Source organism: Siphateles boraxobius, unplaced genomic scaffold (genome assembly GCF_051911475.1).
Source record: "Siphateles boraxobius isolate OS27281-9 unplaced genomic scaffold, OSU_SipBor_1 19, whole genome shotgun sequence".
NCBI lineage: Eukaryota > Metazoa > Chordata > Actinopteri > Cypriniformes > Leuciscidae > Siphateles > Siphateles boraxobius.
The window spans coordinates 21653343-21678994 of NW_027508799.1; the positions used below are offsets into that span (position 1 = coordinate 21653343).

Here is a 25652-nt window from a genome sequence, read left to right on the forward strand (position 1 = left end):
AATATCTCTGCGATCTGTTCCTGTTCATCACTCACACCAGCAGCAGCACCAGCTCGGACCTTATAAACTCTCCATCCCAAATCCTGGAATATCAAACCGAGCAATATGAAATTGGACATAATGTGGATTTATCAAACTCTTCTGTGTGTCTTACTGTCCCTTGATGCGGGTGAGTGACCATATGCCACGTGAAGTGCGTTATTGATTAACTGAACGTGTTTTAAATTGTGTTGATCACAGTGCAAAGATGCACTGTTAGATTGTCTTTGAGCAATATGAAGTCGATAAAACGTTCATGCATCTAAAAAAAGTGAATCAAGTTATGAATCCATAACAATTTTGTGTTGTAGAAAAAGTAATGTGCTGTAAGATGTTTATGCATTTTTGAGAGTAGAGGGCATTACTTTAACTCATCAAAATATAACTTTTTTTTAAGTTATACAAGATTCAACTCATTATTAAGCCAGGTTAATGTAATTTAAGTTGAAATGACTTAAACATCTAAGTTGATTGTACTCAAAAATTCAAGGCAGCAACTTTTCTAGTGTAGTGTAAAACTATATATACGCCATCAGTGTCCTGACAAGAAGTTAAACGAAAATGAAATTCTGGCACTGTCTGAAGGAGATCTCATATTAATGAAAAACTACACTGTAAACTCTCACTCTCAGTACTCTAAAATTGGGTTTAATTAAACTGTATTAACTATGAATGAAGTTTAATTGCAACAAAGTGGTTCCAGAGTTACAACCTACAACCTAGAAACTTGAGTTAAAACTCCAACTCATACAAACAAGTGGAAATGCAAGAAATTATTATAAAGATGATTTTTTTTTTTTTTTTTTACAGTATATGGTAGAAACTATGGTTACCAGGGTAAATTGTTGGACGTTTGTGGAGTGCCTGAGGGGGTTCATGTGAGTTTAAATCAAGATTCTCTCCCAGTCCCAGCTTTTTTGGGGGTATAGAAAACTAAAAATGCAATTAAGGGTGAATAAACAATCAAGGGGGGTTTTAATAGGGGGCCACAGTTTTCAAACTCTCCTCATTTACTATAGTGTATATTTAGTTTGGATTTTACACAAACCCATTGACCCTTTCTCATGTTTCAGTCTCATAAACGGAAGCCTGGAGATGTTGCATGCATCACGTAGTGCAGAGGATATGGGGTGATGTGGCCTAATGGTCAAAGGTCTGTGCTGGAACAGTAGGTTGTAGGTTCAAACCCCACATGATTATCACCTTTGAGTCTTTTAGCAAGACATTTTTCTGCAGTATCATTTTCATGGGGCCTGAAACTGTAAAAAGTGTATAAAAGCGCCAACATTTACGCTACTTTCAGTTCAAGGTCCACTGAAGAAACTGATGCTCAATAACCGTGACATGCATCATTAGATGCACAACAGTAAAGCATCAGACCCTTCCCAGAGTGCACATTTCAAGCAATGGGCAAAAACACATAGGCCTATGGGGTGAATGGACTCACTAAAGCGACGTTATCGACATGCTGTTCAACATCTGGACAGAGCCGTTTCTCCCTTATTTCACCATTGCAAATATTCACCAGACCAGATGTGCAGCGTAAACACAGAACGAGAGGTTCTTCAAACTTTTACTGAAGCTCTAGGAAAGGAAAGGACATTAGTGAGTCAGACTGAAACCATTAATGCTGATGTTTCACTGATGCCCATCCTCATTGCTACCATCATCCCGTTGTTATTTAAGGAAGCGATTTAGCCAAATCTAATAAGCATGCTGGGAGATAAAGATGCCCCCGACAGGCCAGAAAGAGGAATTTAAAGGAGTCTAATTGGGGCACTGAAGGAAAAGATCAATGTTTGAAAAGCAGCTTGATGAAATCCAGATGTGTTCAGATGCGGCCCAAATATTAATAATGTGTTCTCACCAAAACCGCTTCAGCCACTGGAGTTCGGTAAGTGATGTGCAGCACTACGCGTGCCTGAATCAAACTGAGGGGGTGTTACCTTTCACCCCTGATTTTCAACAGGTTTTTGATAATCAGGGCACCGGGCCCAAGGCTACTGCACAGAACAGATCCAAGTTCATGCCCACGCTGTCGCTGAGTGAGATAACAGCCTATGAGAGAGTATATACAGTTCTGCTATCAGCTTTTAAACAGGATAGTTCATTCAAAATGAAGTGAGCATGCCCATCAAGCCTCAAAAGGGACAAAAAAGCGCCATAAAACTGTCATAAAATGAGTCCATACAACTTGTATAAAATGAGTCCATACGACTTGTATTTTTTTTACCAAGTCATTCGGTAGATTTGTGTGAAGAACAGACTGAATATTAAGTCAATATTCACTGGTAACATTTGTGATTCAATGAGTCTAGTTCTATACCTATTAAAGAAAGAAATGTCTCAAAAGAATGATTCAGTCAGGTTCGACCCTGTCCCAGATGCTGCCCTTATGGATTACTGTCAGCACACTTATGAAACATGAAAATCCGACACTCTTGTTGACATCACAAGCATGTGGACAAGATGACAATCACAAGTCTGCAAAACTGCAAGTACTCTTACTCAATGATCAGTTTTCACTTTCTCCAGTTAAATTCGGCATGGAACAGAAGTTGCCTTTTCTTTCCTATTGAGACGTATCCGGATGAAATTCTCGTACAAGAAAAAATGTTGAGCGGGAATTGACTTTGTCCATGGGGAATTGATTGGATCGTTCTGGTTTGTTATTGCTGTGATGTCATGTGAGTGACAGGTTGTCCCACTTTCATGCCAGAAAACAAGTAATATATATATATATATATATATATATATATATATATATATATATATATATATATATATATATATATATATATATATATATAAATCAAATTATTGCAATGTTCCATAAAACAAGAATTGTCCAGGCTTCATGGACTCCCTGGATAGGAAGATTTTCAGTGAATAATGTCTGCATGAGTTTTATAGACTACTTTTATGAGACAATAAGAGACAAAAATGATGTAGTTGTAGGTTTAGGGTGAACTATTGCATTTAAGAGTTTAGATCAGCAAATAAGACAGTGTAAGGAAGATGTCGGACCTGGACACAACAGAAAGATTATGTATATGTTTTAGTGTGGGAGTTACCATGTGAGCTTAACACATGTATGTAAGCTGACTTTGGAATTTCTTCGGACCACCACAGTGCCACAGTGCAGTGAATCATGACACGTGTGTGTAAGTGAGAGTCTCTGGGCCCTTCAGTGGCCTCATTCATTTCTGCAGAAGAAATAAATAGCAAACAGTCATAAAATAGCAAACAGAAACCTGATTTTACTCATGTTAAAGAATGTAAATGCTGATGAATCTATGTATGTTTACTCTGCTTGCTTCTGTTCATTAAAGAAACTTTTAGACACCCAAAGAATCTTAAAAAAAAAAAAAAAAACAGCAGCAAATCAGAGTATTAGAATGATTTTTGAAGGATCATGTGACACTGGACTAATGATGCTGAATTAAAACAATATTACAGTTTTATCTAATGAATATAGCCTTGGTTAGCATAAGAGACTAAAAATGAACAAAATCTTACCGACCCCAAACTTTTGAATAAAAGTGTATATTGTAAAATATTTCAAAGCGTCATTTTAAAAACAGGTCACATGTCAAAACAAACATTTTAAAAAAAAATATTTAAAAAGTTATTTTCATTACACACTAAAGAGAGGAAATTTTAAAATGAAAATGAATTTGTAATGAAAAGTAATTTTGTTACCCACTAAAGATCTGAAAATCTGTCAAATTATATCAGTTTTAATTCACAGAGACACAAATTTGGTTTCCTGAGAATGACCCTTCTAATAATGTGTGTGACAGCTCTCACATGTATGAGGTTACAAGTGTACATGTACGTGTGCATGTGTGTGTGTTTTAAGTACCTGCGTGTGTGTTTGGATTTAATCTTCTTGTCTCTTTTGTTCAGAGTGCAGAAAACCGACATTGCAGAGGTATCAGAAAAGTGAAAACAGCCGGCTGCTTTGTAAAGACTGTCCAGCATCTCCTCGAATTAGAAACCTCTCCCTAGATGACTGTGCACGCAAATGCAGCAAGAGCAAGAAGTCCTGCAGGTGACACATGCACATGTAATTCACAGACAAGTTTAAAGGGGTATTTCAACCAAAAAAATGTAAATTCTTTTATCATTTACTCATGTCATTTTGTTTTTCTTTGTAACACAACCCTAGTAAAAAAAAAAAAAAAACTATACCAAAATGTATTTAAAATACATTTATTTCATACTTTGTATACTACAAATCCATTCACATATTTACTGACATATTGACACTGATATAAATATTATAATTTACCTTTATTTGGAGTACTTCTTTATTGCACAATGCACATTTCTAAATATTAAGCCTAAAATGTGTTTTAATATCACTATTAGTAAGGATAGTGTGATCTCTCTATAATGTCAGTATTTAAATGCAAGATATTTAAAGTGTCCCTAAAGTATACTTGCAATATTTCCACTTTAGCACAATCAAATATACTTAAGTATCTTTAGTTGGACCTCAGCACTATTTCCAGATAACTGAAGTGCATTAAGTACAAAATTAGTTGTTCCAATTTAGCAGACTTTAAGTATAGCAATTTAGTATACCAAAAGCGTAATTCTAGGGTATTTTTATACATATATATAAATATGTAAATGTGTCGTAGTATACTTAGCATAAAATAAATGTTTTTCAAATACATTTGGTGCATTTATTTTTCACTTGGGAAAATAAGATATTTTGAAGAATGTCTCAATGTTTTTGTCCATACAATTAAAGTTAATGGGAAACATTCTTCAGAATATCTTCTTTTTCAGATTTGGAACATCATGAAGGTGAGTAAATGTGGACAGAATTGTAATTTTTGGTTGAACTATTGATTCAGCAAGCTCATGTGAGGCCTTCATTTGATTGTGGTGGTTCTCTGACCCAACAATTGTCTTTCGTTTTTTTGGTTTTCTCTCCTTGCTTCCTTACAGGGCATTCTACTTTGACCAGATAAACAGGAAATGTCACTTGCTTCCCTTCGATCGTTTCTCCGAAGGCGCAAAGAGAGAGCGAAAACCCAATTGTGACCTTTTCGAGAAGAAAGGTAAATATTTTTAATTCCCTTTTGAAGAAGTTCACTCACACTTGACTTTTTACTTTTATTTAAGTTTTCTTGGAAATATTTGGTTGTAAAACTGCGCAAATGCCAGTCATGTTTGTTTAGATTGTTGGCTCGAAGTGTAAAATCACTTCTATGAATAAAATCCCCTATGTCATTGTAAACAACATATGCTTAAGAGATTTGGCAGCAAACAGAGTATAAGAAAGCATGACTGTTGACGGCAACAAGATGCCGTATGTTTATGCTTTCAGCAAAAGCTGGAGTTGAAAATTTAGATTTATGCCACATAGTCGTCAGTAAAACTCTTGTTTGGAGACTTAAATCACTTCAGGATGTCAGTGAAATGTGTAATCTGTAAACAACTTTCATCATATCAGATTATATGAATATCTGTGTTACCGTATGTTTTCCACAGACTATGTGAGGGAGTGCATCATTGGGTCAGGTGTCAACTACAAGGGGAGGAGGTCAATCACAAAGACTGGAATTACGTGTCAATCCTGGAATATGTCCATCCCACATGAGCACAAGTAAAAAGTCACTCTCTTTTTTTTGCTTTTGGCGCTTTTCCACTACACAGTACCAGCCCGACTCGACTCGCCTTTGTTTGGTTTTCGGGGACTTTTTTTCATATCAGCTCCGGCAAGGTTCTGAGCAAACTGAGGCGATACTAAAATGTGACGGGAAAACACTGCAGACTGCTGATTGGTCAGAGAGAATTGTAACTATTCACTGTGTCATCATTGCACGTGCCAGACAGTTTCGTTTTGCTGCCCTCAGCCTCTCCTGAAACAAAGTTTGTCTTCTTGCTGTGATAAACAGCCACATCCCGAGGATCAAAAACAGCATACACTCGATTTCCTCCATTGTCCTGTGTGTGTGTGGGTAGCAGGTGTGTGTCGCGTGGGTTCCTGTGGCGTCGCTATGACGACGCGGTACCATTGTGGAGGTAGTATCTAATGGAAAACGGAGCGAAAAGTGAGTCGAGTCGAGTTGAGCTGGTACTGGTACTGGTGAACGCCATCAGCGTCTATCACAGGTTCACGTTTAAAGTCTGTGTAGAGAGAACGGTGTCGTCTTAGCGGCCCCTAATTTAATTACAAATGATCATTTAGACGGAAGTGAATCAATCAAAACTAACTTTAGCTGGAAAAAACATTTTTCAAGAACCACTATGAAACCAAACCAATCTCTGTCACCTTAAATTATATGTTTATCTCTGTAAAGCTGCTTTGAAACAATCTACATTGTTAAAAGCGCTATATAAATGAGGATGACTTGACTTGACTTGGTAATGGAAAAACGCCAATAGACTCTCTGTGATGAATTTACTAAACAGTTTTGCTACTTCAGTGTGCGCTGGTGGATTAAGGCCCTGTCCACACGGAGATACGTTTAGCTGTATACTTACACATTTTTTATTGGATCGGCGTTTCGTCCAGACAGATCCGGCGTTTTGGGAGACTGAAACCGCTATTTTTTGAAGGCGGGTCCCAGGGTGGATAAATCTGAAAACAACACCCTTGTGTTTTCGTGTGTACGGCAAATCCGTATATTTTGTGAAACGATGATGTCATCACCCCACGTGTCGATTAGTCAGACATGCTAAATCAGTAACAACACGGCGACTACTTGCTTGAGGCCCTGTTTACACGAGAACGATTCTGGGTGAAAACGTAAAAATATTTTATCGGATGTGCCTTTCGTTTACACGGCGACGGCGTTTTGGGGGCTTAAAAACGCAAATAAGTGAAACCACCCTCCAGAGTGGAAATCTCAGTGGTTCACATTGCCATCTAGCCGCCTGGAGTGCATACTACATCGAATTTCACACACTTTTGCGTCACCATATGCACGCAGATTTCCCCCCCATAACGCTCGTCTAAATGCAGAATAAAAAGTGATAACGTAACGCCACTTTTGCGTTTTCTTTTCAGATCTTTTCCATGTAAACACAGCCTGAGTTCATGCTTCAGAAGCTACTGAGCCTCTTTTATTTCATTATTTATTATTTAGGCCTTCTTTAATGTATTTTTATTTTATTTCTTTATTTTACTTCTTTATTTATTTATATTTCTTTCTTATGCTATAATGCTTGTATTTTGTCTGATTAAGACATTTCGTATTTTGTAGGGATGGGCATTTCAAGCAAAAATAATATTCGACGATAGCTGGGAATTATTTTATTATTATTAAAAAAACACACCTCTGTCCCCTCATGCTCACCGGTAACACTGCCTTCGCTCCGACATTAAAAATTTCTCTTTACTGTAGGCCTACATGTTGTAGCCATTAAGGGAAAAGTTAGTTTCATATTTATGTTTAAATATTGTTATTTTTTTCCATTTCATATATGTTGATTATATGAAAAGTGAACAGCGTGAGTAGCCTAATCATAAGATATTGAGACACATCATTTTGACCACTTCATTAAGTTTTGTTTTGTATAAAGCCTTTCTTTAAAGTGAATTTCGTTTTGTATAAATTGTATCTTAATTTTAATCAATGTTTCATCAACCAATTTACAGGATTTAATAAATAAGAAGCAAATATAGCAGACAATAGCCTATAATCAGGACATGGAGGCGCCGACGCGATATAACTTGCACACAGAAAACACTAGTTTATTAATAAACAATTAAAATGTCTCCTTGCTATATTTGACACATTCATAATGATTAGGCTATTTGCCGGTTCTTTGTGGCAAGCTTTATGCTTTAGCTAACTAATCGAATATCGTTACTCATCCCTATTTTGCACCAGGCCATTTATGGTTATCACTGCCTCATATTGTTCAATAATGTTCTTGGTAAAAAAGAAAAGAAGCTACTGTGCCTAATATTACATACTGTATATTATTTTATACAGCACGAAAGGTTTATGCGCAAGTCTTCTTCTCTGTTTTTAGTGTATCTGTGTCAGAAATACAGCGCCTCATACTGGTCTGGCATGTAAACTACATCGGTTTGAGTAGGTTTCAGTGGTTTCGTGTGTACGCAGATATTTCTTCAGACGGCGCCGTGTTTACGGGATTTTTTTTAGAACGAGGAAAAAAAAGATCGGATAGGGAAAGCTCTGGCTTCGTGTGGACGTGGCCTAAGACATTGTCATTATTTTCTGTGCAAATAGACCTAATTTAAATGCAAATAAGGCTAATTGTAAGTGAATGGCATTTTTAAGATGCACTATCATGTTTTTTTATTATTTAAATTAGTCGGGGACTAAAAAAGTACCCCTAAATAATTGTCTCAGCCAATAGATATGCTTTGGGAAGGAACAGGATTTTGCAAGACATCGACATGCAACATTGTGACACCTCTTGGTTCCTCAGTGAATTGTTTTACATCAATGGAGCCGATGCATTCAAATACAACGCAAACAATTTACCTTAGTATAAATAGCATATCACTTCTATTTACACTTTGTGTATAGCACCTGTCACTACTCGCACTCGTAAACAAGATGCTAATTATTGTGTTTTACACTGTGTGCAAACATTATCTAAAACTATTTACACCCAGTATAAATATCGTTTAAGTTCTGTTACACTTTGTGTAAACTGTATCTATCTTTTGTACAAACACTGAATAAATAGCTACAGCTAATAAACAACGTAATTCATAGTCAATTCTTGCATCTGTCTTTTAAACTGCTCATTCCTCTGTAACTCATTCTCTCAGTAAGCTTGTCATTTGCAGCTTTCATATGGTCTCTGACAGCTAGCAATTTTCGCAACGCTCCTCATTGTTCCTAGCACCGACTTAGCCGTTAGCCGTTAATCGCCGTCAGTGTGCTGTCTGCCAACAATCACTGATTAGTCAAGACTGCAGATGAGATTGCTTTCAGGCCTGGTCGTTTGAGAGTCATCTTTCTCACAACAGAAGTTAAGTGGGACTATTCGGAGTGATGCCTTGACTGCGCGAACACAAGCCATTCTGGTTAATGTGGTCAATTGTTGCCAGGTCCTTGTTAGCCAAGATGTTATTAGCTCTAAGAGCTACACTGATTACAAGATGTATAAAGATTTTAGAGGTGAGAGAATGAAAGAAAGATAGAAAAAGAACGAGAGAAGGAGGATTTATGGACTGAAGTCATGTTCTGTCTGCCCTCCAGCTGAGCGCACAAAGCCGCAGACACATTAAAATACGAGCAGCATTTGAGACTAGGGCACAGATGCTAATCCAGATCTTCTCCTCCCTATGGATAACAGTACTTTCCGACTTCGATTCCCTTCAAACCTTTTTCCATGTGATAAGATCGTTTTCCCCTCAGACCCAAGCTTCTCAATCTATCCACCAGCACAATGTGTCCACCTGCCCCATACATTTAGCCAAGCCAAACGGTGGGGGACAGCAGAAAATTATCAGAAAGAATGTGATGAGAACCAAGTAAATCTACTCTAAGAAGACAAAAAATCCAAGCCCCTTTTCTACCAAGAAGGTGGCAGTGCTGGTTCCAGAGCTGGTGGCCAGCCAACACCGACTCGCTGCCAGGAAATGTCACTTTGTTGAGATGAAAACCTTTTGTACACAAATGGAGAATTTCCAATAAATTGCCAATTTCCCACTCATATGAGTTCCAAGTGTTGTAAGTGTGATTAAAGAAAGTTTAAAGTTTCTGTTTGGATTGCATTCAGTGTGTGAGAGCGTCTGTTGGAAACCAGAGAAGAATAGCTGGCTAACATCTGTTAGCACAACATCATTAGCTGTAGAAATCTCAGGTCTCATGTGGAACCAGCCACAAGATCCAGATGCAGGAACACAGTCCATTCCAGCACCACACGCCTTTCGTAACCCAGTTGTTTAAGCAAGTCATCTGTGCTGCATGGCTTTTGTTTAGGTGCTGTCCTAATCTGGTGTTATTTTAGCTTATTTTGAAGGTCTAGTACTGGATTTGATTTTAAGAGTTTTCCAGATCAATTCATTGTTTAGGTACACTTAGATTCAGATAGCATCTGTTGAGATACAATATGCTGGTTTTACATGGTTGAAGCTGGTCATTTATGGTTGTTAGCTGGTCCAGACTGGCTTAGGTGATATTCAGGTCAATCTAGTAAACCAGGGTTCCTCAAATCTGGCCTTGGAGAATCACTACCCTCGAGAATTTAGCTTCAACCCTAATCAAAGACACCTTAGCAAGCTAATCAAGGTCTTAAAGAGTTACTCAAAAATTCAGGTAGATGACTTTGTTCAGGGTTTGAGCTTCCATCATCCAGGGAAACATGTGGAGGACCATCCATCCATCTTCCATACTATTTATCCTGTAAATAGGGTTGTGGGACCTGGTAGACCAGGGGTGTCCAATCCTTCTCCTGGAGGTCCATTTTACAGGGCCTGCAGAGTTTAGCTCCAACCTGCCCGTTTGGAATCATCTATTAATCTCAAAGTCCTTGATCAACTGGTCTAGTAGTATTTAATTAAGGTTGGAGCTAAACTCTGGACACCCCTGTGTTTGACCATCTTGGTCAACGTGTTTTGAGAATGTAGACTATCCTGGTGTGGACCTATCTGCTGAAGGACCTACAGGCTTCTTAACTAGCTCAATCAAGGAGACTTCCATGATCAACCACCTGCTAAATTTTGCTGATGAACAACATGGCTATGCCAGGTCTCAAGGTGAACCAGCACCAAACTAGCATTAACTAGAAATTCATACTTGTCTAAGTTGACAATTAGTGTTCCAAAAGACCAGGGGTATCCAATCCTGCTCTTGGTGGTCCAACTTTCTGCTTCAACCTGCTCCAACACACTTGCTTGGAAGTTTGTGGTAATCCTAAAGACCTTTTCTGTGTCCAAAATCAAATACTTACCTACTATATAGTACGCGGGGGAAAAAGTATGTCAACAGAGTAGTATGTCCTAATACATGGTATTTGAAAAACTGTTGGCAAAAATTTTGGTTAATTAGGGTTGGAGCTAAACTCAGCAGGACAGTCGCTTTCTATGAGTAGGACTGGACAAAAGTCAATTTGAGCTGGATGATCACATTAACTGAATTTTTAACTCTATTTTCCCTCTCCTTTTATCTATATATTTATTTATCAGCTTCAAGCCTGCCAGACACAAAAAGTTTGACCTGCGTCAGAACTTTTGCCGAAACCCTGACAATGATCCAAGTGGACCATGGTGCTTCACTGAACTCACTGAGACTCGGCACCAGGAATGTGGGCTGCCCCAATGTACAGATGGTTAGAGATGACCTCATCTATACTATAATATGTGTTATTTGGGATATGAGAGTACAGTATGTGAGTGTGTTTGTGTCTGTTGCACCATCTGCGTGATAAGACTATTGATGTGTGCATTTGGTGTTTGTAATACCTGTGTGTTCTGTGTGTTTGTAGTGGAGTGCATGAGGTGTAATGGGGAAACATACAGGGGGCCCATGGATCACACAGAGAGTGGGAAAGAGTGCCAGAGATGGGACTCACAGAAACCTCATAAACACACCTACCAGCCTCACAGGTACCCATTCACATGTACTTGCACACACATAGACACACTTAACTGTGTGATTTACTCGTTGTTCTGTATCTGTATTTATAGGCATGTAGGTAAAGGCCTGGATGACAACTACTGCCGCAATCCCAATAATGATGTGCGTCCATGGTGTTACACAATGGACAAAAGCACAACATGGGAATACTGTAACATCAGTGTGTGTGGTCTGTTCACTTTTCTTCATCTTTCTTTTTATAAAATGTACATGGTTTGGGGTTTTAGCTTTGTGTTGTGTTATGCTGTGATCTAAACATCTCTCCATTTTGTGCCTGACTAAATATTATTTTATATAGTATATTATATTATATTATTGAATTTAATTCAAGGTAAAAGTTTGTATAACATGTGGAGGAAACCCCTTTCCTATCACAGATAGTTGCGTGTGTGTGTGTGTGTGTGTGTGTTATTTAGTTTGGCCCCGGGATTGTGTACAGGTGCCCTGGCTTATTGTAAAGCTCGTGGTTACTCCTGTATTTCATCCGTGGCATCTTTCCAGTGGAAACATTTTTCAAATGCTGATGCTTAGAATTCCTGACATTCTCTCTCCCTTTCTGTTTCAGACTCAGATAATGATGTGGAAGTGGAGGTGACCACCTCTTGCTTTCGGGGTCATGGAGAGGGCTACAGGGGTACAGTCAGTGTGACCCCTGCAGGTGTGACCTGTCAACGCTGGGACGCCCTATTTCCTCACAACCATTCATACACACCACACAACTATAAATGCAAGTGAGTCATTCTACACTAATGTTTTTTTTTATTATTATGATTTTCAGAACTACATAACACTTTTTGAAGAAAATATGAGTGGTGTTTGCCAATGGAAAATATATACTAAGATATACCTTTTGTTGATATTCATAATATACTTTTAAAAGGGTAGGGGTTTTCTTTTCAGTCAGAGGAACCTTAATTGTCACCAAATAGCTGCTGTAACCAAATAGATTAAAAATATTTAATGAAATAAAGTACAATACAAAAAAAAAATCTAAAGACATGTTTTCCACAAGGTTTTTGTTAATGAATGAAAGGAAGAATGATATTTCTCCAAAACAAAAACACACACTCATGAATCAGAGTTTTGAATTGAGTCATTGACGATTTGAACTGATTTACGGAAATGAATAAAACATACTCTAACACTCTTTATAAATCAGACACATTATTTAAACTTTTGTGCTTTAATGTTCTCATACTAGCGGTTTACTAGATTAATGACACACTAGAAAACTTAACAACCAAATAAAAAGCGCATTAGAATCATTGCAATATACACAATGTTGCTCAATGTTATATTGCCAGCAAAATCATTGCAAACATATTGTAAACATTTACAGGATTGGGGGTTTGTTCACATCTGACTGGTACTAAATCATTCTGAAAAAGATGCAGAAAAAATATATACATGCATATATGATTTTACAAAATTGTTTGTGTGTGTCCCATTGAGGGATCTCAGGGAGAACTATTGCAGAAACCCTGATGGCTCTGAAATTCCCTGGTGTTTCACCACAGACCCAAAAGTACGCAAAGCTTTCTGTACCAACATCCCAAGATGTGAGGCAGAGAGCTCTGACAGCACAGGTAAGCCCACACACACACACTTCTTACACTCTTACACACACTCTCACACTTGAACTGCACCGCATGGCTAAGCATTGTGAACCATATAAGCCACATAATGAATTGTGTTGTTCCAAAACGCTTAGCTCATCATAATTTACAAGAATTTTAATGATGAAAGACAAAGATGTTTTGCACAGAGGCGCCATCACGGACGTTTGGAGACTGCCTGTAAAGATCTGGCACCAGCTCCAGTGCGGTTTTGTTCTGGGTACCCTCACATTCCCCTTCGTCTGTGTCACACAAGCGCTCCTAAAAGAAAAAGATTCTTCTGCGCAAATCATGCAGTCTGTTTCAAAATCCTGTTAGAATAATCTCTTTTTTTTGTCATGTGTTTTCCAGCTATGTGTTTCAAAAGACACAATTTTCACCAGAAGAGTCCCTTTGAGGTTTCAGGTCAGAGAGACAGAGCAATATGCCTCTCTGGATTCACTCAAACTTCAGTCAGATCTTGGCACAGACAAAAGCTTTTTTCCCCTACTTGTTTGCCAACCACCAATTGTAAAGTGGTCCCTGACGTGAAATCGGCCCTCCCCCACTAGTAAAATGCTATTTGAAACATGCTTACTTCATGACAGCATGGATACAATCAGCAAATCCATAAATAATCTGAACAAGCTTTGAATAAGCATGGCTTTTACTGAAGGTACTGTACATGCATGTGTATAGGCATGTTAACACTGTTTATGTTATCTTTATGTATGTTTTATCTGTGTCCTAGAATGTTATGAAGACATCGGGGAGAGTTACCGTGGCAATTTGTCGAAAACAAGATCGGGGATTCCTTGTGGGCTATGGTCCGACCACACATTCAGGTACATGTTTCCATGAAATCACTGAAACAATATAATGCTGCTGTGTGCCATTTTTTAATGTTTTCAACATGCTGGGTTTGAGAGATCAACCAATGGCATGAGTTTGGAGACAGAAAATGAAAATGCTGCCGGATCCTCAAGTTTTTTCTTTTGTATATAGTTATATATACAAATTTTTAAAAAAACACACACAAGAAGTCAAAACTGATCGGATCTGGTACCCAAATCACAGGCAGATTAATAAATATATAACTATATAGCTTATTGAATTACAAAAAAAAGCTTTAATACTGTGTTTGCTGACATTGCCTTGCAACATACTATATTGTTTCTACATTTATGTCTTTTTTGTCCATTCTTTCTTTCTCTTATAATTTTGGATACTACTATTATGGATGTAATATCTGTTTCACAAAATTTTTTTGCTGTTTTTTTGTTTTTCTTTCAGCCAATATACCCAATTGTTGAATGTCTTTACTAAGATTTCAGGTACCATCCAAATGTAAGGAAATGTTATAGTTTAGAAAAACTTAAATAAAAAAGAAAATGCTGCCGGAATCACGGAGCCCAGTCATAAAAATGGAATTGGCTGTATACCTTGGAATTACACTGAATTTGGCCAATTTTGGATGAATAAATAAAATGTTAAATCACACTTTAACCATATTGTGATATGGACTAGTGTCTGTAAATATTAAACCAAGACATGTTCTGCATGAATGAGATTTATAAAAAGATCCAAATGGCTCACTGATGAGTGTAATATAAATGTTCTTACATTTGATCTAATGCTCAATATTAAATAATCAAATAGAAATAACATAAAATAATTTCTAAATGACTCTATTATTAGATATTTTAAACCAAGTATTGTATATTTTCTTTTGCATTGCCTGTATTGAAATCATTTTGTGCTTTTTTGAGCATCGGCCAGCCCAGTTTTTGCGGTGTGTTATGTTTCTTCTCCACTAGTCGGGGGCTTTTTGGCCGATTGACCATGTTGAATCGAGAACTCTGATTGGCTGTTCAGCTTCGCGAACGAGTCACTGCACGCGAATAAAAGCGAAAAGGATGAAAGCAAGCAAAGTAGTCAAGACAGAAAAGACAGAAGACTGTTCTAATTTTATGAATATAGACTATTGATACCTGCTGATATAGACAATTATTTCCGTACATCCAGGTGCAGGACGCACATGCTAGTTGACAGTCGACTTAAGTCCTTTTGGTGTGTTCAAGCACAGCCTTTTGGCCGAGACGCAGTCGACAACACAGTCAGCTTTCTTTGTTGCTAATTCTTTTATGAAGGCTTGGCGTGTGTTATATGACACTTAACTATGTAAAGCAATCCAAATCAGTTACTTACTAGGTTCCATTCTAGTTAGGATGCTGTCTTAGAAGGCAGTTCTCTATGTAGTCAGTGAGGTATCTTACTCGGTTTTGAAATATTTCTAGCTTTTTTGCACTTTTGCTCTCTCATGGGTTCCTGTTGACTCTTGGAACCAGTTTTCCTTGTAGAAATCATATATTAGCACTGATGTTGAGTTTGTTTTGAAAGGCAGTTATCAGGCAGTATTACAACATTGAAAGAGGACTGAAGCAGTGATAACAAACAGAAGAGGGAGAGCCGGGTCGCTCATATTCATCACTGATACACCGAGGACAGAAAATACCACACACTGTTCTTCGGGAGACAAATGCCCCATAAAGCAACTCGCTCAGCGTCCTGTAGTCCCTCAGCTCGGGCTAAGCTGTTAACATCACTTAATTTACAGGAATTTTAAAAGCCAAAATGGCACAGACAGATGGACATGTTGCAGGAGTGACCTCTGACCCCAGGAAGTGCTGTCCCCCGCTCTCAAAACACGGGCAGATCAAAGCCAATCAGCTTCTTCAAATGGCGTCCAGCCAGTGAGTCTGCCTCACACAGGGTCGAAAGGTTGTCTCTGAGAAAACTCAACGTTGGCTTGTTCAGCGGTCACCGGGGACGAAAAATTACCTCTCCACTTTATCACTCTCTGTTTCCTACACATTTTTCACTCTGGGTTTTCGGCCCCTGCGATTGGAGGGCTGTCTGTCTCTCTCTAGGATTTATTTTCTTTGTAAGTCAACTCTGTAGAAGACGCTTGGCATGCAGTTTCGGGCTGGATTGTGAGTAGCCATGAGAACAGGTGGTGTAATACGCAGAGCTGCAGTGACTGTTCTGAGTTCATACTTTCATAATTTTATGGTTGCTAGAGGGCGATATGAATATGATTCTTTCTTTGAACAACTTGTCACACAGCGACATACGAGTCAACATTTCCATCCCTCTAGTGCTGGCCTGTTTCTCTGAACTGAGTAGCTGATTTCCTGTTCTTTGTTTTATGTGTGTGAAGGAGAGACACGCGGTCAGCGGAGGCCAGTGCGGGCTTAGAGTTGAACTTGTGCAGGAATCCAGACCGAGATAAGCACGGGCCATGGTGCTACACATCCAACTCCTCCATTCCCTGGGACTACTGTGGACTGGAGCGCTGTGAGTCTATCTATCTATCTATCTATCTATCTATCTATCTATCTATCTATCTATCTATCTATCTATCTATCTATCTATCTATCTATCTATCTATCTATCAGTATGTCTGTCTGTATGTGTCTATCTATCTGTGTCTATCTATCTATCTATCTATATGTCTGTCTGTCTATCGATCTGTCTGTCTGTCTGTCTATCGATCTGTCTGTCTGTCTATCTTTCTGTCTATCTGTCTGTGTCCATCTATCTGTCTGTGTCTATCTATCTCTCTGTCTGTCTATCTGTCTGTGTCTGTCTATCTATCTGTGTGTCTGTCTGTCTGTCTATCTATATATCTATCCATATATCTGTCTGTCTGTCAATCTATATGTCTGTCTGTCTCTTTGTCTATCTATCTGTGTCTCTGTCTGTGTATATCTATCTGTCTGTCTGTCTGTCTGTCTGTCTGTCTATATGTATGTCTATCCATCTATCTATCTATCTATCTATCTATCTATCTATCTATCTATCTATCTATCTATCTATCTATCTATCTATCTATCTATCTATCTATCTATCTATCTATCTATCTATCTATCTATCTATCTATCTGTGTCTATCTGTCTGTCTGTCAATCTACACTCGCCTAAAGGATTATTAGGAACACCTGTTCAGTTTCTCATTAATGCAATTATCTAATCAACCAATCACATGGAAGTTGCTTCAATGCACTTAGGGGTGTGGTCCTGGTCAAGACAATCTCCTGAACTCCAAACTGAATGTCAGAATGGGAAAGAAAAGTTATTTAAGCAATTTTGAGCGTGGCATGGTTGTTGGTGCCATACGGGCCGGTTGGAGTATTTCACAATCTGCTCAGTTACTGGGATTTTCACGCAAACCATTTCTAGGGTTTACAATGAATGGTGTGAAAAGGGAAAAACATCCAGTATGCGGCAGTCCTGTGGGCGAAAATGCCTTGTTGATGCTAGAGGTCAGAGGAGAATGGGCCGACTGATTCAAGCTGACAGAAGAGCAGCTTTGACTGAAATAACCACTCGTTACAACAGAGGTATGCAGCAAAGCATTTGTGAAGCCACAACACGCACAACCTTGAGACGGATGGGCTACAACAGCAGAAGACCCCACCGGGCACCTCTCATTTCCACTACAAATAGGAAAAAGAGGCTACAATTTGCAAGAGCTCCCCAAAATTGGACAGTTCAAGACTGGAAAAATGTTGCCTGGTCTGATGAGTCTCGATTTCTGTTGAGACATTCTGATGGTAGAGTCAGAATTTGGCGTAAACAGGATGAGAACATGGATCCATCTTGCCTTGTTACCACTGTGCAGGCTGGTGGTGGTGGTGTTATGGTGTGGGGGATGTTTTCTTGGCACACTTTAGGCCCCATAGTGCCAATTGGGCATCGTTTAAATGCCACGGCCTACCTGAGCATTGTTTCTGACCATGTCCATCCCTTTATGGCATCCATGTACCCATCCTCTGATGGCTATTTCCAGCAGGATAATGCACCATGTCACAAAGCTCGAATCATTTCAAATTGGTTTCTTGAACATGACAATGAGTTCACTGTACTAAAATGGCCCCCACAGTCACCAGATCTCAACCCAATAGAGCATCTTTGGGATGTGGTAGAACGGGAGTTTCGTACCCTGGATGTGCATCCCACAAATCTCCATCAACTACAAGATGCTATCCTATCAATATGGGCCAACAGTTCTAAAGAATGCTTTCAGCACCTTGTTGAATCAATGCCACATATAATTAAGGCAGTTCTGAAGGCGAAAGGGGGTCAAACACAGTATTAGTATGGTGTTCCTAATAATCCTTTAGGTGAGTGTATATGTCTGTCTGTCTCTGTCTGTCTGTCTGTCTATCTGTCTGTCTCTGTCTGTCTGTCTGTCTGTCTGTCTGTCTGTCTGTCTGTCTATATGTCTGTCTATATGTCTGTCTATCTGTATGTGTCTATCTATCTGTCTATCTATCTGTCTGTCTGTCTATCTATATGTCTGTCTATCAATCTATCTGTCTGTCTGTCTGTCTGTCTATCTATCTATCTGTCTGTCTGTCTGTCTATCTATATGTCTGTCTGTCTATCTATCTATCTATCTATCTATCTATCTATCTATCTATCTATCTATCTATCTATCTATCTACCTGTCTGTCTGTCTGTCTGTCTGTCTGTCTGTCTGTCTGTCTGTCTGTCCGTCCGTCCGTCCGTCCGTCTGTCTGTCTGTCTGTCTGTCTATCTTTCTTTCTGTCATTCTATCTATCTTCCTGTCTTTCTGTCTAGCCTTTTTCCTTTTCTAGTTAAAAACTATACTTAGAGCAGTTAGTTATATTAATTTACTTGAAATACATTCAAATTTTCTACTATCAAATCCGTCCCTTGTAATTCAACATTATACAAACTCATTTCAAATTCAGAAGTATTGATTTGCAATTTATGAGTCTGAGTTTAATTCTGAATAGCACACAGCTCTTGTTATGATGACAGACAAGGTCTCTGACCCACACGGCAGGGGTGTTTTGACATTATTTGTAGCTTGCAAAGACTTACGGATGTTATGTACAGAGTTTGTGTCTGTGGTTTTTGTCTCTTTGGACGAGACGTCACATTATAATGCCAGACAGATGCAATCCTCTTCATCTTTGTACCCATGCAGCTGTGTCACTGCAGCTGGATTATTATAATTGTGTTGCATTCAGACACGTCTGTGATGGTCTGCTGCTGCTGCATGTTGATGAACGAGATGATTTTTGTGTAGGCTTGGCATTCATCATTGTAATAGGAAACACGTTCTGGGGAGAGTTCCACAATTGTATTTAGGTTTATCCTAATTACATTAGATTCTGTTTTAGGTTTCAGTAACATCACTATTTTAATTGATGAAAATTTTTTATTGAGATAATGAGTTTGTCTGAATTTTGTTAACAGTGGGTAATGTCCACATGTCAAATGTTTCATTATAATATTTTGTTCCTGGTTTTTGGTGTAAACTAACATTTCTTTTCTTTTTTATTATCCAGGCAAATCAGTGTCATCTGATGACCATCAAAAGAGTAAGTTCATAGCAAATGTCTTAGCAGATAATAAAAAGAAAACACCCATGAGAAAGACAACAGTGGTTCTATTTTGGTGGGTTGCTGTGATCACAGGCACCAAAGAAAAAGAAAAAAACTGCTAAATGCAAATAATAAATAGAAACAAAAAAATAAACAAACATATAATTAAATAAAACATTAATGCACTAAACAAAGCCATACCCACAAGTGACCTATTGATTTGCACAGACTTTGATTAATTTTATTTGTTTTTACAAGATTTACATAATTATCCATTTCTTTTTGGTCAGCCTGTTATTACATTTGCATATTATTGGGCCTTTGTAGTTTTGCTGTTATGTCCAGTGTAAAATATGGGTCCTGCAGCAAAACCACTTGAGAACCACTGCACTGTGATACTGTGTACTGCATATCCAATATGTAAGATCTATATATTACTATATGTATATGTATATAAATGTATTATCTATATTATACTATGTTATAAATGTATTATCTTCTTTCATGTAGTCTTCTCTGACAGTTCCTGCTTTCCCTCTCAGCAGGTGGAGGAGCGAAACCATCTTGTTTTATACACAAAACCACCCGGATTGTTGGGGGGATGCAGGTGCAGCGAGCAGAGGATGGAAGCTGGGTGGTCAGCATTCAAAAAAGGTACACATTTCCTATTTGATCAGTGTAAAGTGTTATTTTAATCTAATTCAACCTACATTAATCTACATAATTTACAGCAAATATGCTGATACTTCTGTAGAAGATAAATATTTAATACACTGAAAAAAGTAGAAATTAAGTAGTAATAAAGTACTACATCTAGCGTCTAAATGAACTGTTTTTATTCAAACCAAAAATATTCTGTAACGTCAATGAACTTAAATACATTCATTTATACAAACACAGCTCATTTTTATGGGTTAAATCAGGTAAAAATAGCTCTTTAAGGTGACAATTGCAGGTAACAGCCTTTTACAATGTACAATATTGCGGTGAGAATGAGAATGAATGAGAATCAGCACATCTAATTCATTTCTTTTCTTCCTAAAGAATACTGCTTTGTATTGTACATGCTGAATTTATTTAAAGTCTTGGGTAAAAAAAAGGTTTACCACATTTGCAACTTATGTGAAACACTGAAATATTATTTATAATTTTAATCTTTTTTCTTTTTCTTTTTTCTTTTTTTTGGCTAATTGAATGGATTTTAGTATCTAGAAAATTCAGAAAAACTGTAACATGACATAACATGTATAGCATGAGGGATGGTAATTCCTGTAGCCCTAACGGCACATTCTGATTGGTTCTCCTCCCGCAGGAACAGACACTGGTGTGGAGGTTCACTCATCAGAGAGGATTGGGTTCTGACTGATCAACAGTGCTTCTCCACCTGGTAATCTATCTCAACTCCTATAATAACCAGTCATTCTCTTTTGTCAATGCAAACCACATTTTTTAGTTTTCCTCATTCTTGAGCGTGCAAGATTCTGGCCTGTCCCAGCCTTGTGTTCCCATCTGTCAGTTGCTGTTTTCTACGAGACGTGCGGATCCAGAGTTTCCGGTTTAGGAGAGAGTAGTGACAGATCCGCTCGGACTGTGACTGATGGTTCTCTGGTCTTGTCAGCGGTGCATCTGTTTAGACTCGGCGTTCGGCTGCATGATATACGCCTGTGGATCTGCTTCAGTGACACTTGAGTGAAAACCTGCTGGCTCTGTTTAGTTTGAGGGAGGAAAAGGGGACAGAAGAAGAACGAGAGTGAGCGTGTCTGGCTTTTAGATCATCTCTACCTTCCCCCAGATCCGCTCCCTGGTGGTTTCAGCTATCTTGTGCTTTGCATGAAGACACAAAACCGGGCTGGACGCTCGAACTGAACTCTGCGCCTTGATCAGAACTGGAGATGAGCTTACCAGGAACGCTCGGCAACATACATATCTCATGCTTGTAGAAAGACTGCTCTGCTACGTCTGCAATCCAGATTATATATTTCCAGAAGGCTAAAAATGACTTATCACCGTTCTACTCGGATACTTTAGTTGCATACTTTAGTTGTCATGAAACTTCTGTGTTTGACATGTATGCTTGTATGTTCCTCAGTGTTCCTGACCTCTCGGAGTACACCATACAGGTGGGGCTTCTTCATCTCAATGCGTCGGCCGACACGCAGGATCTCCGGATCGCACATGTGGTCTGCGGGCCCGAGGGATCCAACTTGGCCCTGCTCAAACTCACAACGTAAGTGCATTTATCCATCTGCCCATTCATCTTCTCATCCATCCAGCCATCCTTATGGTAACACATAGTCTTATGCCCAGGCCTGCCCCTCTCTCTGAGCATGTGCGAACTGTGCAGCTTCCTGTCGCAGGGTGTGCTGTTGCAGAAGGCACTTACTGCCTCATGTATGGCTGGGGAGACACTAAAGGTACTATTCTCTTCTATTCTATTCTTTTCTATTCTATAAAGCAACATTGTTTAATTATTGGTTTCCAGTTTCTTTTGGGGTTTGGAAACATTAAAAATGCCTTACAAATAATTATGACATGTTCTTCTGGTTGTTATATGCAAAATAATTGAGTCTGAGGACTGAGGAAATTATTAATATTCAAGGTGCAATGCTCCAATGTTAATTATTTTTTTGCTGATTCCACTCTATTCAACTCTATTTTATTTTACTGTGGTATATTGTATTATATTTCCCTAACATAGAATGTATGTTAGATGTTGTAAACATAGACACTGTTTATGCAAGAAAAATTTCAGACTCGTCTGACAATAAAGTGTAAAGTAAAGTAAAGTAAAATATATTCGCTCTTTACCTACCTCAAAACTGTCCTAATATGTATTTTAGGGCTTTCAAAGTTAATATATGAATATATCAAATTTATTATTTATTTATGTGAAAAAAATCACAATGTTATTATTTCATTCTGAAGATTTGCAGTTATCTTAAAGCAATAACTATTTTTGTACTAAATATATATATATATATATAGTTATTACAGATATGATATATACTATTTATGTGTAATAAATATATTTGTTTGTTTTTTCCTTTCTTTTTCCTTCTGACTTGTGCTGAATAAACTAATAGTAATGTTAATTTATGGTTTATATTACATAATTAATATAATATTATATATACAAAATAATATATATGGTAACACTTCAGTTTAGGGTCCAAATCTCACTATTAACTACTTGCTTATTGGCGTGCATATTACTAGGATATTGTCTGTGTATTAGTACTTAAAGTATTAAGCATATATTAATGCCTTATTCTGAATGAACATATTCTACATTCCTTATGAACTACCTAACTAACTATTAATAAGGAATAATTTTGAGTTTTTTGAGGCAAAATTCACATTTAATAGTTAGGTAATAGTGAACTGGACCCTAATGTAAAGTGTGACCATAATTATTTAAATATTTCCACCCAATCGCTTTATTAAAATGGTAAAATAAAATACGAAATAAAACAGATCAGGGGTTTTCAGAATTTATATTTATTTTTGTATTTACTTCCAAACATAGCTCTAGAATGCATTCAGATGGTCTTAATAATCACAATGACTTATGACATCTTTTATTCGTGTTTGTATCTTGTGGACGAAGAACATGATACACAAATAAATATTTAATGTGACTCAGCATCATTAAATTACACACTTGAACAAACTAAACATTCTTAGCTCATATTTAACCCATTTTTCCAAACCCGTGTTGAGTTATTTAGACACATGAGGCCAAATAAAGAAAGCTAATAAAACTTGCATGCAAACTTTCCAGACCATTACATTTCTATTAAAACTGACCCTTTGACCTCTCTTAGGCACTGGACATGAGGGCAGTCTGAAAATGGTGGGGCTTCCAATTGTCAGCAACAAAAGGTGTTCCCAAAGCCACAAAGGTATTCTGCCAATCACAGAGACCAAAATCTGTGCTGGAGGCAAGAGAGACCAGGGTGTTTGTGAGGTACGAGTCAGATCTTGATCTTTGAGGAGCATCGTTTCCGAGGATGGTGTTTATTCTACGATTGTGACCTCTACTCTTCTCTATTCACCTCTTACAGAAAGACTATGGTGGCCCATTGGTGTGCCAGGAAGGAGAAAGCAAGGTGATAGTGGGTGTGAGCATCAACGGTCGTGGGTGTGCCGTCGCCAGGCGTCCTGCTGTCTTCGTCAACGTGGCCTTCTACTCTGAATGGATCCGTAAAGTCTTCAAATACTATTCGGACATGGAAATAAGTTACTAGACTGTTATATTTTCCAATGTGGGGATAATATATTCATGGCGAGTTATGGTTTTTAGCATCTACAACGTGAAGACCATGGTTGCTGTACGATTGGTGTACAGAAAACTTGGAGGCCAGAGTTTTTTTTTAATTTTTTTTTAAAGATTGAATGAAAACCTCTGGTACAGAAAAAAGGTGCAAGACAAGAATATCTGATGTTCTCACAAACAAACTGCAAAAAATCAGACATCAGACATTATTTTATTTTTTTAAACCAACAAATTGAGGAAATTACAACGTCTGAACTTTTTTTGGTAGGAGATTGTTGTGGCTGGTGAGTTAACTCAAAAATCAAGGACAGATGGATAAATGAGGAAATAAAAGCAATTAGAAGAAACTGCGGTGTTCATCCGTATGAACGTATTTGTCTCAGACAAGAGCAGATGTTGTTCTAAATGTCATTCCCTGGAGATACTTGAAGATGTCAATAACCCCACGTTTTCAGACAGGACGGAGTCTTTGTTTTCACTGGGTTGCATTTTTCCAGGTGTTATCACTTGTGCACAAACTGAATTTTCCTCAGTGTAAATCATTTTAAGGCATTTCAGGTGCAACTTAGGAGGAATTCTGTATCACAGTTTCCAATACACCATTTTCAACATCAACCACTTCACAAATCAGATTTGGAGCGGCAGTCTGCACCGTGGCTGGTTTTCATGCCCGAATGGGATGTTATCACACATTTCCAGAAGGGTTCATTGACATTCTAATGTTTCGCACCTTGCCTTACTCCAGTTTGGAGCGTTCTGTGGCTCCTTTAGGGCCGTTTCATGTACTGCACTCCAAAGAGTGTGCGAATGTCACTCTGTGCATCTGTAGGTCTTATAGATCTGAAATTACAAACATCTGAAGGTCTTTCCTTTCACATGATGTAATATATCTTTCAAAATTTTATACGCAGTTCGCGGAGTATTTATTTAAGTCATGGCATTTCATCCTCCAGAAGTGTTTATTATGTTTAATCTGGCGTGTAGATTTGAAACATAACATTTGTAAACAAAACAAAAGGGCGATATGTCTTTAAAGGAAAATATTGGGTCATAGAGACGGCTCCCCAAAGGTTTATAAGCCCCACATGTGCATGTGGAGGGTCTTTTAAGTCCAAATTTAGCCAAAAGTGCAAAGATACTTAATCAAACTGCAGTACTGAACAGTAAAGCAGTCGAGAACACGCAGGGTAACTGTTTAAACTAATGTTTATCATGTTTTTAATACAAAAATGTGTTGTATTGTAAATAATATGCTCGCTATGTATATAAGGTGCCTGTGTTTTGACATTTTATCGATTTTCACACTTTGTATTGTTAACACTTCAGATTTGTGATTTCCTTTTTGCGCTGCTGCCATCAGTGGTCTTCTAGGCTGCTGTTGTTTTTAACACTATTTTTATGACTTTTTGTATTTCCAACTTTTAAAATGTAAGTAAATACACATGTGACCTTTTTTGTTTTATTTTGTAAATAATTAAAGCTTTTTTTAAAAGTTATTTTTGGTCCTTTGCAATATTTCAGTTTCTATTAAACAGTGTTGTTATTGTTAACTAAAACGATTAAAAATCACATTTTAATTAAATGTATCCGGCAACTTATATAAATAAGTATTTAATGGAAATAAGAAATATTAGAAAAATGGCAATAGCACATAACAAGATTACTACAATGTAAACTAAATTTAAAGGGACAATGTGTAGTTTTTTATTATCTAAAATCAATATTTGTATTCATAA

General features: G+C 37.8%; 1 protein-coding gene across 2 annotated transcripts; it reads left to right on the forward strand.

Annotated features, from left to right (window-relative positions):
• Positions 1-25412, forward strand: hgfa (hepatocyte growth factor a). 2 transcript variants are annotated; one of them, XM_077234260.1, is made up of 18 exons: positions 1-169; positions 3949-4093; positions 5002-5114; positions 5548-5662; positions 11177-11319; positions 11476-11596; positions 11678-11796; positions 12193-12358; positions 13080-13213; positions 13974-14067; positions 16443-16579; positions 19605-19637; positions 20183-20294; positions 20953-21027; positions 21730-21867; positions 21948-22054; positions 23465-23607; positions 23705-25412. In XM_077234260.1, the coding sequence occupies exons 1-18, from the start codon at positions 106-108 to the stop codon at positions 23885-23887; spliced, it is 2142 nt and encodes a 713-aa protein (XP_077090375.1). In that variant the 5' UTR covers positions 1-105; the 3' UTR covers positions 23888-25412. The 2 variants fall into 2 exon arrangements, with proteins under 2 accessions (XP_077090375.1, XP_077090376.1); XM_077234261.1 differs by having other exon boundaries at positions 20186-20294.
• The last annotated feature ends 240 nt before the right edge of the window (positions 25413-25652 follow it).